Source organism: Metarhizium robertsii (assembly GCF_000187425.2).
Source record: "Metarhizium robertsii ARSEF 23 chromosome Unknown MAA_Scf_7, whole genome shotgun sequence".
NCBI classification, from domain to species: Eukaryota; Fungi; Ascomycota; class Sordariomycetes; order Hypocreales; family Clavicipitaceae; genus Metarhizium; species Metarhizium robertsii.
Genome location: NW_011942215.1, coordinates 976,038 through 991,526, shown reverse-complemented (window position 1 = coordinate 991,526; position 15,489 = coordinate 976,038). Strand labels below are relative to the sequence as shown.

Here is a 15,489-nt window from a genome sequence, read left to right as displayed (position 1 = left end):
GTTCGCGGGCTGTGGGGCTACCCGGGAGCATGTACCTTCCTAGTTCAGCTCATGAGCAACGCGTGTAAGTGAAAGAGCAGGCGCACGCACACATACACAAAAAGAAGCCCCCGAGAGTCACGGGATACAGCTTAAACAAAACTCCTGAAACGTGCAGTTTGAGGCTTACATACCAAGGTTGAATGAACAGGCTGCCTTCTCCTCGCTCACACACAAGTCTGTGTAGTCCCGTGGTTACGTCTGCTGCAACAATCCCTCCATTTTCCCCATCGCCTGGGAATATCAGACATGTTCAGAAAGTGTTCTCAATCAGCCGACCTCACCGGTCAAGCCGTATCAGTAGCATATATAGATCCAAGCTTGTCTCCTTTCAACCATGCCTACTCTTCAACCATCCACAGACACAAGACGCTCATACCAGTTTACAAGCTGTCAGCATACAAGCAGACACAAGTTAAACACCTCTACTCTATCAAGAGCTCCAGCATGCTCCGACAGCAACCGAAATGACTGCCTCATCATCTTCAACGTTGAAATTGGAGCATCCAGCCCAAGCGATGTATACAGAATTTTTTCTTAAGTATAGTCCCCAGTATGCAAAGCTCCACAAGATTCGTCAACAAGTAAGATACAGATTTATCCTCATGTCGTATACAGCCCCCTTCTCGCCAGCTAACCGCAGATAGGGATCGAATAATCCAGATGTAGACGAATACTACAAGCTGAAACGTGCTTGGTCAAAGCACAAACTATGGGAAATGCCAGACGACAACTTATGCAAAGAAAGGCAGGACCCCTACCTCAAAATGCGGTGCGAGATGTCTGAGGAACTAGACCAAGACCAAAAAATCTTATCAATCCTCGAAGAAACTCCCCAGCCCTCCGTGCTGGAAACGGGCATGGCAGTCGGCGGTTTCTCACAGCACGTCCTGGACCGCTACCCCCACGCCAGGATCACAGGCATCTCGATCCCAGGCAAGGAGGGAGGGTGCCCGGTTGGCTTTGAAAGCGACAACGTGCACTCGGTGCTCAAGAATGTCGGCACACTAGCCGGGGACGTGGGAGTGTCCGACATCCCCAAGACGCACCAGATGGAAACATCCTTAACCATGGAGAGCGTTCTCCCGGCCGGCGAAGAATACGAACTCATATTCTGCCAGGAACGACCGGTGAGAGAGCCGAGAACCAAAGCAACGCGCAAGAAGGGCAAAAATCGACCCAGGAAGAATAAAAAGATGCCCGGTAAAAGACAGATCTGGAGCAACTCCCCCAAGTATATTCGCATCCTGATGGCCCAGCTCGTCATCGCCATGAAGCATCTGCGGGAGAATGGGACTATTGTTGTGTTGATGCGCAAGGCAGACGATGTACACACATTTTTGCTGCTGGATTCGATTTGGAAGTTTTCGGAAGTCAGCTTATATAAACATCGCCTTTGGCATCAGACAACTTCATCGTTTTACTTGGTTGCCAAGAAGGTTCAGACTCGGAGCGAAAAAGCTGCTGTGGCGATTGAGACATGGAGACAGAAGTGGAGGAATACGTTGGGAGAAGCTGGGGCAGCAGACGGGAGCGCGGAATCTGTCGACGAGGAGGTTCAAGCTGTATCCGAGTTGCTTGAAGACCGGGGCAAATTGCTGATCGAATTGGCTGCCCCGGTTTGGGAAGCTCAAGCAGACGGATTGGAGTCGCTTTTCAAGAGTCTCGCCAAGGGATCGAAGCAGTCGCCGCCTTCGAAGTGTTTGCATGCTAAGAGACTGGCACGCAAACTCAATCCCAACTGGAATCCATTTAGCGTCTTGAACGTCGACTACTAGTTGGACTATGGCAGCAGAGGTGGGAGGTGGGAGGTGGGAGACATTTGAGTAGACAACGTCTTTGCACAGTTCCCCGAAACAGTCTTTACGGAAATATAAAGTATGAAATCTAAAGAGTGTTGGTTAATACACCAATATCTTATCAACTAGTAATACCCTCTTGAGTTTTCAAGTACCTCAAGCGCGGAACAGGATACTACGGGATTGATACGTACGTATAACTATTAACAGGACTCACCTCATCTCGGCCTCAACATGCCGCGTTGTTGAATCCGGCTGATCAAGATAGCTCCCCCATCTATGTGTTCCTCTATAGCCAAGTATCCGCTCATGATCTCCCCCTGCACAGCACGGCATACGCACGTACATCACCCAGCAAAATACTCTTGGACTCCTACTTCACGCCGTTGGGTGCGTCCCAGGTGCCTATACGACATAACAAGTCAGACATCATTCATCGTCGTCAACAACGTCCCTTCTCCTCCTCTTACTCGTCCCCTCACCTGCTGCATCTCCCATATTCGCCCTCAGCTTCTCGACCGCCGCCGCCATCCTCTTGCTCCCCTTGACCTTGTTCGCCCTCGGCGCAAACGCCTCCCTCGCGCCAGCACCCACGCCACCGCCAAAGAACCTCGTGATGTTGCTCTGCGTCCCCTCCACATCGCGCTTGTTCATGTCCCTTATCACGGGGACCAGCACCTCATCCGTCCGCTCCTTGCTCCACCCGATGGTCGCCATGAGAAACCTTCGCAGTCCCTCTAGATCAGGCACGCCCCACTGGAACGGTTCAGCAGAGTCGTCCACCTCGGGGTGCAGATACGCCTCGTGCACGGCTGGGTTGGGGAAGCCCGGCGGCAAGAACAGCTTCGTGGCCTGCGTCTTGCGGAACTTCTTGCGGAACGGCGACGCGGCGTCTGCTTCCTTTGGGCGAGACTGCGACTGCACAGAAGTCCACCATTCGCGGAAGTTCTCCAGGCCCGACTTTCCAGGGAATTCCGACAGGATCTCGACGGCCGTGACGGGTCCCACGCCCGGCAGACCCTCCGTGTAATCGGATCCGAGGAGCTGCGCGAGTGAAATGAGTTGGTCTCGGGAAAGAGACAGTTCCTTTTCCAGATCCTTGCCGATGTAGCACTCTACAAACTTGTTACTGTTAAACATGTTCTTGTACACTCTCGTGCCTCCAAACAGGAACGTGTCAGAGTCATCCGTCACGATGCCATCCACAATGCCTAGCTTGACGAGCTCTGCGCACTGGGCCTCTGCCTCCATGGGAGCCGTGATGTAGGGGATACCAAAGAGTCGGAGGAGGGCTTGGCATTCCGTAACCATGACCTGTGTGACTTCGTCTGCGTCACGGCGGTCCTTCTTTTGTTGGTTACGGAGCTGCCGGAGCTCTTTTTCGTAGTCTTCACGATTTTGTTGAGCCGATTTGTTGTTGAGCTCGCTGGCGAAGCGAGCGTGTTCCTCGGCTTCTTCGGCCATTTGGGCCATGAGCTCTTCATCTTCGGGATCGCTGAATTCTTCGTATTCAATGTCGGCAAAGGGGTCGTCTGCCTCTGTGGCGGGATTGGCAGTGCTTGAGGCTGGGGGATGTACTGACGGGACGTCTTCAAACAGGGGAGATGACGAGTCGTTCTCTGTTGGTTTGCCAGGAGTAGTGATGGTTGGTTCTGCGGGGGGCACATCCTCAAACATTGGTTCTGGGGACTCGGATTTGTTTCCAAGTCCCGGTGAAAGGGAATTTTCGGCGGCCGGAGGAGATTTTACATCTTCAAAAGTTGAATCTGGGGATTCTGCTGGGCTATTCCGCTTGCCTGGGGGCGTTTGCGCCTGTGATTCTTCGGCTGGCACCTGTTTTCCATCTGCCTCATCCGCTACTGGTGTCGGCGAAGGAGGAATCTCTACAATCTGAATATCGCTCCCGTCATCCGACGATGAATCAATCTCAATCATGCGGTCCTGTATCTCCTTCCGTCGAAGGCGCTCTTCCTCTTCTGCCTCCAATTTATCCTCGGCATTTATCTCCCGCTCTGCATCCTGCTGCTTCTTCAACGAATCTCTAATATCCGTGTCGTCAACTAGCCACGGCGGCAATGGTGCCGGCTCATCTCCAACTTGTTTCTCTACTTCAAACCCGCCAGCCATGTCATCTTCAGCATTGTTCTCATGTGCAACGCCAGCTTCAACAATTTTGTTTGTGTCCTTCTGAGCGGGCGGCTTTGAAAACAGCGATGAGCCCCAATCTAGCTTTGGGAATGGAAGTGGTCCGTCAAATGGGTTCTTCTTATTCTCCATGACTGGTTTCGGTTGAGCCCGTTTGGCCATTCGTGACTTGGCCAGCAAAGCCTCCATGTCATCCTCGCTATCACTATCGGTAGTTTTCTTTGCCTCATTGCGCTTGGGAATAGAGGCATTTGCTCTATTGTTCACAATGTGGGCAATCATGGAGCCACCCCTGCCAATAATGGGCCTTGGTGCGTCGACGGCTTTTTGTGTCCATTCAGGTTGATCTATGGGCACATCTTCGAAAAGGTCATCATTCCCAGACTCGTTATCCAGCTCATGTTGGTTTTTGAGGGACATGGCAATTGCGCGATTCAAATCATCTTCTTCCTCAGGATGCAGTCGGTCTTGTGCGGCCGCCTCGAGAATGGGGATGTTTTGGTCGTTACTCTCTCCAACAAATAGTGAGCCTTCCATCTCCTGGTCTTCTTCAAGCTTGTCCTTTCGGTTACCATAATATTGCTGCCGCCGTTCAGCAATCTCTTGCGCAGTTTGTAGGCTTGCAGCTGTGAAACCCGGCCTTGGCTTTGGTAGTCGATTTAATCCCTCGATGGGGACGTCTTCAAAATCGGCGTCGTCATCCTCCTCTGCATCTTGCTCGTTTTTTGTTTGGTAATGAACCTGAATAGCATCCACATCGATTGGCTTATGCGCCTCGCCAATGTCCTTCTCCTTGCTGACGACGCCGAGTGCCCATCCGCCCTCGACACCCTCATTCTTGACCAGAATGTACTCGCGGTCCTTTTCTCCAGCAACACGAGCGTTGACGCCTAGTGTCAAATCTGTGCCAACCATGCCAACCTCATACATCAGCCTTTGGGTAAGATGATTTCTCTCCTTGACACGTTCAATCTGAAACCTCGAGAATGCCATACGATCTGGGAACATGTCATCCAACTGGTCCTTGCTAAGGCCCATTCTCAGCCTGCTTCTCAATCTCGCTGCATTCAAGATATTGTAACGATCAGGAGGCGGCAGGCTCTTGAAAAAATCGCCATCAAAGTCAATCTTGCTGAAGTCATAGAGGTTGATGTCTTCGCCATTGTTAAATTGCCGCGCATACTCTTCCAACTCCTCAATGCTCATGATTCGCGGGTCATCTGATTTGCCCATGGGTGTGATGCCACCTTCAAGCTCGGGAAGATGATAGGCATCCTGTTTATGAAATCGTCGAGATTGCATCTTTTCCTTGTGCGTCATACCAATCTCATCAACGTACGCGATGTTACTGGCATCGGGGATTTCTTCGCGTAGTGCTTCCTCCTCTCTGGCTGCAAAGTCCCCGTCGTCCACTCTCTTTCGCCTCTCCTCTTCCTCGACGGCGACCCGCTGCATCTGCACAGCGAGAAGCTTCCCGGCAGTTCTAACGGCATCTTCCCTTCGGCCCTCACGCCTTCTTTGTCTCCTTTGGATGGTTGCTCTCTTGAGCGCTGGTGCGCCGCCGTCGAAGACGAACACAGGCTGGATGCCAAACCACAGCAGCTTGCAAATGCGGCGGAAGAAGCCGACTACGTGGGAGTTGCGCAGGGCATTGCCTTCTTTGTCTCGGACAGCTTTGAGGAACTGGTAGATCCAGATGGAGGCATCGACAGCGAGGCGCTTGCGATTGAGTGTTGCGAGATTGGTTGGACGCGCACATGGCTGCACAACGGTCCAGAGACCGTTCACACCCATGGCGGCAGGCCTCTGCTAGCAATGGTTGTCTCAGACTAACCTCGGTGTATTGATTGCATGATTTGTGATTTTGAAACAGCCAGCTTTCATGACTACGAGGGAAACGTGGGCACAAGAGGCATGTCTGCGTTGTTGAAATGAAGGGTTGACGGAATTCACGATGACTCGGCACTGGGTGTGAATCTTGAGACTGTGACGCACTTGAGTCGACTTGTGGGTCCTCTACTCCTTGCGGCTCTACGCCTCTTTAGCCTCTTCCAGAGTCCAGATGTCCAGATGTCGACGTCAACCGCCTTCCACGATGCCTCATATGACCATTCGAAGGCTCAGAAAAGCCTCGGCCAAAATTTTTTTAAATAAAAATTGAATCAAATATCATAAATCTTATTATCGAGGATGATATTCGTTTTGCAGATGCCGCAGCCCTAGGCCGGAGGTTTACAGATGCTCGCCACACCATCTGCCAGCCACATGCACAACACCGTACGCTTGAGAGAGATCCATCCCCAACACCATCACCCACCAAGCGCATTCACCCAATATAAATATCGCCGCCAATCGCACGTCTCAGAAACACCTTGTCTAAACAATCGTCAATCACCACACAATACCCTAAAGCCCATCAGCCCAACACCAAACAGCTTATTAAGCCGGAAAGCACAGTGCCCACCTCAACACCAAACGCCCTTCCCCACCAACTCCCTCAACACCGGCCTAAAAAAGCAACAAATATAGATAAAACCACAATGGACAAGTCCCAAGCGCAGGAATACCTCTCCTCGCTCCTCAACCAAAACTTCCGCGTGCACACCACAGACGGCCGCCTCTTCTGGGGCGCCTTCAAATGCACCGACCCGGTACGTCTGCCGCCACACCACGAACCCCGTGCCCACGGCATCCATCCGGGGAGCGCCGTTTCCGCACCGCACCTGCAATGTCTTCTTCGCTCAAGAGTAAAACTGACCAAATCTACGCAAGGACAAAAACATCGTGCTAGCAAACACGTACGAGTACCGCCAGCCCAGCCGCCCCCGGCTGGTGGAAGGTCCGGACGGCACCACCACGGAGGACAGGACGTCGCGCTATCTGGGACTCGTCGTCGTCCCGGGACACCACATAGTCAGGATGGAGCTGGAGGAGTTTGCGAGCCAGGTCAGCGGGCGCCAGGTTATTTGAGGTCAATGTATAGAATGATACCCCCTACTACATACGCATGCCCCCCAATATACCTCCCATCGCAGCAAGGACAATCAGAGTCTATTCACATGACGACATGCGCATAAGCTCAACACTGGGACGTTTGATAATGACAAACACATGGTATTAAGAGTACACTAATAATAGAAACTTCCCCGTAGGATATCCAAGCCATCTAACAAGCAGTCACTCCGTCATCCAAACTTGCCACAAACTCCGTCCTTGGAGCCACAGCCTACCCTGAAATTATTACCGTCATTATCACTACAATCTTGGCGTCTTTTCCAGCTATTACCGAATTGTGGTGACTCCCAAAGAATTGTTCCGTAATTGATTGAGTTCCTATTTTGCGTTTCGTGTTGATTTTGTTGACATGGCGGTGCTGCTTAAGCGGCGAGAGCTTCCTTGGTACGGCCGCGAGCCTCAGCGTTGATATCGCTGCCAACCTCCTCCTCCTCCTCTTCCTCCTCGCTTTCCTCGCCGTGGCGTCCCACCCAAGAGCCACCATCATTCAGAGGAGCGTCCTGTGCAGACAGATCGTGGCCGCCCTCATTTCTGGTCCGAATGTTGTTGCGGCGGCGCTGAGACAGAGTGCGGGAGCGGGTGGAGAGCTTGGAGGAGACGGCGGCGTTGGCCGTAACCCAATTAGTGAGGGCATCCTCACAGTCCTGAATGATGGCCCTACTAGCTTCATATCCGTCGTATGCCTGCCTGGTCTCGCCGGGAGTGACCGGGGTGTCGTCAATGAGCTCAAGGAGGTGCTTTCCGTAGCCGGCAATGATGGCAACTTTTTCGCAATGCTCACGGAGAGCATCAAACTGGTACGTATAGGCAGCCTTGACCTTCTCGCGAGTGATGTTGGAGAGCTGAGCCTCGGCGACGAGCGACTCGGCCTCGGCACGGACAAGCTCCTGCTCCAAGACGACAATCTTGGGTGAATTGGGCTCCTTGTACTTCAGCTGAGCAATCTGGTCGGTGATCTTCTGCTTGCCTGGGAGGGGTTAGCGACAGGCATTTTGTTTTTGGCAGAAAAGTAAAGGAACGCGGTCCTGCTTACGGTCTCGACTAGGCTGAACGGAAGCCTCAATGTTGCGGATGCTCTTCATGGTAATACGATACTGGTCATAGCGGTCGACGTACTGATCCTCCAGCTCGCCAATCTCGTATAGCAATACTCCAAGCTTGTCGGTAACGTCGGAAACGTCTTCATCGCCGCCCTCTCCCCAGATGGACAGTTGTTGCTGGACGCAGCTTGTCAACGCTGCTCAGAGTTGAGAATAGGAGTGGATAAGGACTTACAGCAACCTCCATGCGCTCCTTGGCGACAGTCTCCAAGCTTCGCATCACATTCTTCTCCATCTTGACGAGCTGCGCCAGCTTCTTGGCCAGATCGGGGCCAAAGGCGCCACCTGCATTGCGGCGCAGGGCATGACCTGCATTCGAGCGATCAGTATGGTTGGTCTCGTCGAAGGAATGCGTGAAACTACCACGGCTTCTGTCGTATTGCACGTACCCAAATTACCCTTTCCAAAGAAGCGACCGGATTTGGTGGATGAGGGAGGCGGAGGCGGACTCTACAGAGCGAGAAGTTAGCAATTGATTCTAGGTGTAAGTATCGAGGCACATTGGGGGGGCCGATTGTCATGGACAGATCAGCGTACCTGCAGCTGGGATGCAGTGGGCGCACGGGTGGTGCGCATAGAATAGGTGCGATGCATTTCGGCGGGCGAGGCGGAAGGGCGTTTCGAGTGACCAAGAGTGAATTAGTCGGGCTCAGATGCGGTTCGGAGTGCTGCAGCTAAGCGAATACAAGCAAAATCAGAGGACGATATAAAGTCAAGAGATGGATAGGTATCAAATGGGAGCCAAGATGTGGAGGGCGAGATGGCGATGGGTTATATGGAGCCTGAGGTGGTGGCCAAATGCATGTGGTGTTTTTTTGCGGAGAGCACGAGAGAGAGATCGTCATTGGGGGGGAGACCGAAGCAGGCGGGCTGGAAGCAGGGAGCTGTGGTTTCGTTGGCGACGTCATCGCCTGGATGGGCTCGGCGGTCAAGTGGGGCACCAGCAGACTGGAGCGGACTGAGGCGGCAGGGCGGGTATCAAGGCCAACTGGTGTCGACGGTCTGCTAACTCTGGGTGCTACTAGTGTCACGATTGGCCCCGTTTTGGCATTAATTGATTTGTCCTGGATCAGACGGCTGGCGACTGTTCCAACTACTAGTACCCAACTACTTATCGACTACCGTACGGAGTGACCCAGGTGCCCTCGGTTAGTTGCCGGCTGCCTGTAACTAGTCGAGCAGGTCAATTGTCTTGCGCTGCACCAGGATTAGTGAGTAGCATCAATCGCACCAAACACCAAGGGAGCCTCCGAAACCAAAGGGAAACGCTGAGCCAGGGGTTCCCGGACGCAAAGCCTCCATGTCGCATTTCGCTACATTGGGCGGTGCAGGCATGTCTCAGGCCTTGGATCCCTCGTTGGGCTCGGCATTGAACCCGCTGTTGGCTGCCAAGAACCCAGTTTTGGGATCTCCAACTTTCAATGCCTCTGTGGCTGAAAGACCCGAGACATGGCGACCGGCCCCATCAGCATCATCATCATCATCGTCGTCGTCGTCCCATTCCGGATGCGGAAGAGTAAAACTAACCCCCCTCCAAACGCTTGGATCTCCACGCTTCAGTCTGCGCGTCGTGGTTCCATGACGGAGCTTTCGACATGATGCGCGAAGCAAATCTCCCGTCCTGTCTGTTTCAATTTCCTCGTGCCTTTGGCTTGCAAACCGCCCTTGGCCCTGGCAGCCCGTTTTAGGCGTTCTAGCTCGCCTGGCGACATGGGTTCTGTCCAACGGGGCTGAAAGACTCAAATAAACTTCCGGTCCTGCCGCTACCGTCCGTGGATAGCCATTCTAGGGTTAAAGAGAACAGCCTGCGTAGACCAGGGCACCGCCTGGCCAGGCATCTATGTACTGTACTTAAGTACTTAGTAGTCTGTAGGTAAAGTGCCCAGGTACTTAAGTACTTGAGTAAGAAGTAAGGTGATGCAGAATTATCGACCTGACTTTGAGCTGATGAGCAGCAGCCCCACCATCGACAGCAGGCGTAGATGATTTTTCAAGCATCATACGTCATCACAACTCCCAGAGTCTGTGCTAGGTATAATCACACGACAGCCAGGAAATTTGGATCAAGGCAGAAATCCCAACTTGAGTATCAAAATACATAAATATTATCAACCAAAGGTAAGTAATGCGCCACCTGCGTCTAAGCAGTGCAGGTTGGATTGCGCATGTTGTAAACGGCTGTTTTCTCGTAGCTCGGTTGCGTAAGTATGTACTAAGTAGTTTATCCCAGCCCGTTTGCCCCAGGCTCGACTTTTCGTGGCCTTGTCACTGTCACAACAGATCAACTCCGTATGTGAATGGAGTCAGGCGTTGCGTTAGATGACCCCCACCAGTTGACTGCCAGAAGCTTGTGCCGGCCAATGGCCTAGCGGTCTTCACCAGACCAGACAGTGAGAACTGCCCAACTGCCCAGGCTAGGCTTTACGATAGCGGCTGCTCTGATAGGCCACGTTACCGGCATTCTTTATTACAGTACGTACTTTCCTCCGTGCCAAAACCGCGCGCGCGTCAATTTTGGGCCCCTGTCCGGCCTGCTCCAGCCTGGTCAAGCCTCTTTGGTTCAATCCCCGTCTCAGCGCATTGCCTACGGAGCTCCTGGAGAAAAAGTTGACGCGATCTTCGTCACGATTCGCGTGTCCGTCACCATCACTGTAGCCACACGTCGTACGGATCTCAACCAGGAGACCAGCCCTTTGTCTTTGGTTGGCAATTGGCCTGTTGCTGCAGACCTGGCACGAGCAGCCTCGCATGCCGTTATCTCTGCGAGGGACTTGCCGAGGGTCTTGCGAGTCGCGGCGCGTCAGGGTTGGCCGGCTCTGTCGTTGATGGCATGGGGTCGTCGGCGCCGTACTTGGACGTGCTGAACCAACGGTGTGCTTCCCCTTGGCAGGAATTCCGTCTTCTGGTGCTTGAAACAAAGCGCTGGTCTAAACGGGCAGGCACACACCAGCAGTTGCCGCGACATCTTTAGTCATCGCCGGCGCCAAATCCTACGCTGGCCGACATGTCAACCACGGGCTGGTCGGATATGCACATTCTTCGCGACATCAATGGACAACTGCCACTGGAGTCGGATCGTCCCGAATTTGTGGGAGCCGCAGCAGCCCTTTCGTCCCGTCTCGAAGCCTTTGGCAATCGAAGACCGAGTCACCGCCAATCGAACTTCGGCAGAGCCGCGATCAGCCCGCCGCCACTACGACGACAGCCCGACGCGGCCCCAGGCCATTCTCATCGCACACAACCTCTTCCGACGTCGTTTGGACGTGACTCAGTGTCTTCGGCCTTGAACGGCGTGTGTGACAACTCTTTGGGTGATGATTTCTCAGAGACTGCCTTGAGCATGGCGCGACATACCACACCCCCCCTGCCGCCGCCGCCGTCGTCGCATCTCTCATCAGAAGCGCCTGCCATCAATGGCACGACCCCAAAGGCCCAAACAGACTCCATTGCAGATTGGACGATACCAAAAATCATAAGCCAGCTCAACACCTGCCGACAAGATGTCAAAGAAGGCCATGCGAAGCTCACCGGGTACATCTTGGAGTCTACCAAGGTTACTGAACGCAGGATTCGCCATGGACGCGACCTTTTTGCAAATGTTCGCACTCCTGTTCTTACGGAGAAGAAAAGCACCACCATGCGAATCAAATCCAAGGTAACAGGCCTCGTATTTTTTTGCCTGTCATCCTCGGGCGGACGTGTACTGACCTACCCCGTCATAGCAACATCTCAAGGGAAAGCGAGACCAGCGAGAAGGACACTATACCCCGACATGCACCAAAACGAACAAGGACCGTGTCCCGCCTTACCGATTCCACCACGTCGAAATCAAAAAGAACGTCCTCACTCCCAACACAATGCTGACATTTGTGCCACATCTGCGAGACTTGGAAAGTTCTGAAGAAACCAAGTATAATCTTTGGCTCAAGGAGCTGGAGGACATTGACCTCAAGTCTGGGTTCAAACCTATGAACCGTGAGGACAAGCAGCAGCTGACTATCCAGGGCGAGAGGGCCGCAACTGTGTCGCTGTATTTGGATACTTGGCTAGAAAACATGGCCATCCCTGGCTGCGACAAGTCGGCATTGATCAGCTACATGGCCGCCCGAGAACCGGATTACGCCATCACACCTCAGCAAAAGTCTGACATTTTGAATTCTCACCGCAAAATTGAAAATGTCGTTCCGGGTGCCAACAAGGCAGCGCAAATGTTCACCGATGCCTTTCATCAGGTATTTAAAAACACACAGCCGGCATCAAAACAAATAGAGCTCCGAAGAGTGTTGATGATGGATGAGGCTGTGGACAACATCATGGATTCGAAGCCGATTGCAAAGGACGCCACCAGCCCACAGCTCCACGACGAGGATGAGGACGAGTTGGCCGAGTCCAACTTGGCTACGTATTGCATTTTGGGCTGCCTAATATGTTTCAGTCATTCATGTGACCATGGCGAGTACGACAACAAAAATATGAAGCGCACATTTTCCATATCATCATGCTCACACCTCTCTGACGCCCTGAAGCGGAGACGCAACGGCATGGAACGTGACCGTGCGTCGCCCATCAAACCGTGTCGGCGACAGTGTTACCAGAGAGCTGGTGACCATGTACGCATGCATTTACATCCTCGCCCGTGGCTAGAAGATGAGAGAATCGTTCTACGATCAATTTTTACAACCGCCAGCCACAGCACCTACATGGGGGACCCTATCTGTCTGGCGGCTGAATTTTTGAACCGGCATTGCGATGAAGTGTACACCGAGTTCAAATCAATGGGCATCTCGCTGCCTCAACCGGAACCTCCCGAAGCACCGAGGATAAAGAATCTGTCATGGTACGACCGACGACGAAAGGCCTTGTTGGGAGACTGGCAAGATCACACAACTAGCCATGCCCACCAACGTCGGGAAAATCTGGAACCCTGTTCTCACGAAGGCCCATGTGTGCCAGGAGTGTGTACCTGTGTAGATGCCAATGTCCTTTGCGAAAAGTTTTGCGGGTGCACGGTGGAAAATTGCGCATACAAATTTACTGGGTGTGCTTGCCATTCCCAAGGCAAGACCTGTTTAGATAGCAAGAAGGACAAGCCCTGTATATGTGTGCAGTTGAATCGTGAATGCGATCCTCAACTGTGTGGCTCCTGTGGTGCCCTGGAGCGTGCTGACCCTCTCAACGCGGATGACGCGGAACTTCATGCAACTGGTTGCCAAAACTGCGATTTGCAGAGGGGGGTTGGAAAATCGCTGCTGTTGGGCCGAAGCCAGCTTGATGGCGTTGGGTATGGTCTGTTTACGGCGGAGGACATTGCTCAGGATGAGTTCATCATTGAGTACGTTGGCGAGCTGATTACACATGATGAAGGCGTACGACGTGAGGCCCGCCGAGGCGATGTGTTTGACGAGGAGTCCAATGTGTCGTATGTCTTTACGCTTCTAGAAAACGAAGGCATCTGGGTTGACGCCGCGATATACGGCAACTTGAGTCGCTACATTAACCACGCGTCAGAACATGACAACCGGGGGTGCAATATTACGCCGCGGATTCTTTACGTGAACGGGGAGTATCGGATCAAGTTTACCGCCATGAGAGACATCGAGGCAGGAGAGGAGCTGTTCTTCAACTACGGCGAGAACTTCCCCAATCTGACGAAGAAGCTGTTAGACCACAAGGCGGCAGGCAAGCCAGAAACGAAAAGCAAAGCGGCAAAATCGCGCCGACCCGAGAATCCTGAGACGATTGCCCGCAAGGCCACAAAGGCTGATGACACCAAGCGACGGCCGGGCCGACCGCGAGTGAAGCGAGACTTACCTCCTGGCTTCGCGCTTGAGGCAGTGGATACGGACACGGCGCCGGGGCCTCAATCACGCAAACGCAAGCGGCGACTGCAAGATGATAGCGACGAGGACGACTATGACGGGGTAGTCTCCGTGAAAACAGCGAATGGGGACGGAGGCAGAGGCGGACGCGAGTCGGAGGACCCAGGTTCGGCATCAAGATTACGCAGAAGGGCCCGGACGAGCACGGAAACACCAACAAAGCGGACTGAGCCGCCGAAAAAGACACGAGGCAAGAGAGGCGGAGCACGGCCAGGTAGTGGAAGGCCCAGAAAACACCCACGACCAGTGCCTAAGCCAGCAGCAGCCTCGCAGTCCAGGGGTGACGATGGATCGACTGTAGCTGGCGATGCTGCTCCCAGTCCAGGCGCAGAGGATGATGCAACACCGGCATCCGCATCCGTGTCCGTATCAGCTCCGGTATCGTTGAGGCATGCGAATACACCGGAACCAAAGCGGATCACCAGGAATTCAGAAAAGATGGACATGGAGATTGCGGATAGCGAGGATAACATGTCAACCGCGGCGTTGAGGAGCAGTGGAGCGAAGACGACGGATGTGAGTGCGGCGCGGGAAGACGACGACGATCAAGACGTGGTGATTCGGCAGCGAAGCGATAGAGCGTCGAGGACCAGACGGCCGCCAGCCAAGTTTAGAGATGATGACATTTGGAACTGAGCTACGGAACCGGGTTCATGGAAGGACGGGCGGCGTTTTGTACATTGGCAGTTGGTGGCTGGGAGGCGACGTGGCGCATTTGTACCATGATGAAGAAGACATTTTATCTGAAAGCTAGGTAATTGTGCGAGGAGTCGATGTGAAAATAAAAAACAAGTCTACAAGACTTGATGTGGCGGTTGATGCAATGGTGGGAGTGTGTTGTTATTAAAGTGTGAATTGTTTCGCTCTGTAGTCAGAGTGATACATATTACAAGCATGATGCGAGTGTCATGTCAGCGTAACATCTAATAACACAGTATTAGGCTGTACCAGGCCAAAAAGTAGACTGTTTAAGCATCGTGAAGGGTTAAATGTACCAGCGTAATTGGTGCCGCGCCGCGGCCCGCTAGCCAAGGCAATCTCGCGATAGCCTCAGCCACCGTGATCATGGAAGCAAAACTTTGCCTTGTCACCATGTTTCAACATGAACATTGAAGGTATAACCTGGGCAATTGGGGCGGACCGAGCTGAAGCTCCAGTGGGTCCTCGGGCCAGCAAAACATCAATTGATTGAACATTGAACCCACATGCACATGCAGGTTGCCAGGTTCTGTGGCTTCTGTCCGATTCCCCCGGCCATCCATTGGCCCCAGCAACGAGGCGATGACGTTGTCCCTGGCACATGTCTAGCTAGTTCCATGTCCAGGCCGCACCTCCACCATCACCCACGGCAAGCGCCTGCTTGACCTTGCTCCTCCATCCGGCGGCAAACTGGCCACTTCACAGCCTTCTCGTCATTCCGACGCCATAAATACCCGCGAACTGCAGACACCACCTCTATTGCAATTCTTCTTCAATCCCGTCTCTTGCCTGCCTGCCTGCTCGCACCTGAGT

The 15,489-nt window shown here is 53.2% G+C and overlaps 5 protein-coding genes across 5 annotated transcripts; 3 read left to right on the top strand and 2 right to left on the bottom strand.

The window, feature by feature from the left end:
* Positions 1–758: 758 nt before the first annotated feature.
* Positions 759–1,817, top strand: MAA_00673 (FtsJ-like methyltransferase family protein; the record flags this gene model as incomplete). Its single annotated transcript, XM_007818671.2, has 1 exon — positions 759–1,817. The coding sequence occupies one exon, from the start codon at positions 759–761 to the stop codon at positions 1,815–1,817; it is 1,059 nt and encodes a 352-aa protein (XP_007816862.2).
* Positions 1,818–2,267: 450 nt separating this feature from the next.
* MAA_00674 (DNA excision repair protein Rad2) lies at positions 2,268–5,777 on the bottom strand (the record flags this gene model as incomplete). The annotated part of the gene is made up of 1 exon (XM_007818672.2): positions 2,268–5,777. One exon carries the CDS (start codon positions 5,775–5,777, stop codon positions 2,268–2,270), a length of 3,510 nt encoding a protein of 1,169 aa, XP_007816863.2.
* A 746-nt stretch (positions 5,778–6,523) lies between these two features.
* On the top strand, positions 6,524–6,953 carry MAA_00675 (LSM domain-containing protein; the record flags this gene model as incomplete). The annotated part of the gene is made up of 2 exons (XM_007818673.2): positions 6,524–6,634; positions 6,756–6,953. The coding sequence occupies 2 exons, from the start codon at positions 6,524–6,526 to the stop codon at positions 6,951–6,953; spliced, it is 309 nt and encodes a 102-aa protein (XP_007816864.2).
* A 407-nt stretch (positions 6,954–7,360) lies between these two features.
* On the bottom strand, positions 7,361–8,692 carry MAA_00676 (uncharacterized protein; the record flags this gene model as incomplete). Its single annotated transcript, XM_007818674.1, has 5 exons — positions 7,361–7,965; positions 8,032–8,215; positions 8,274–8,407; positions 8,488–8,548; positions 8,636–8,692. 5 exons carry the CDS (start codon positions 8,690–8,692, stop codon positions 7,361–7,363), a joined length of 1,041 nt encoding a protein of 346 aa, XP_007816865.1.
* Positions 8,693–11,102: 2,410 nt separating this feature from the next.
* MAA_00677 (SET domain containing protein) lies at positions 11,103–14,613 on the top strand (the record flags this gene model as incomplete). Its single annotated transcript, XM_007818675.1, has 2 exons — positions 11,103–11,753; positions 11,821–14,613. The coding sequence occupies 2 exons, from the start codon at positions 11,103–11,105 to the stop codon at positions 14,611–14,613; spliced, it is 3,444 nt and encodes a 1,147-aa protein (XP_007816866.1).
* Positions 14,614–15,489: the final 876 nt, after the last annotated feature.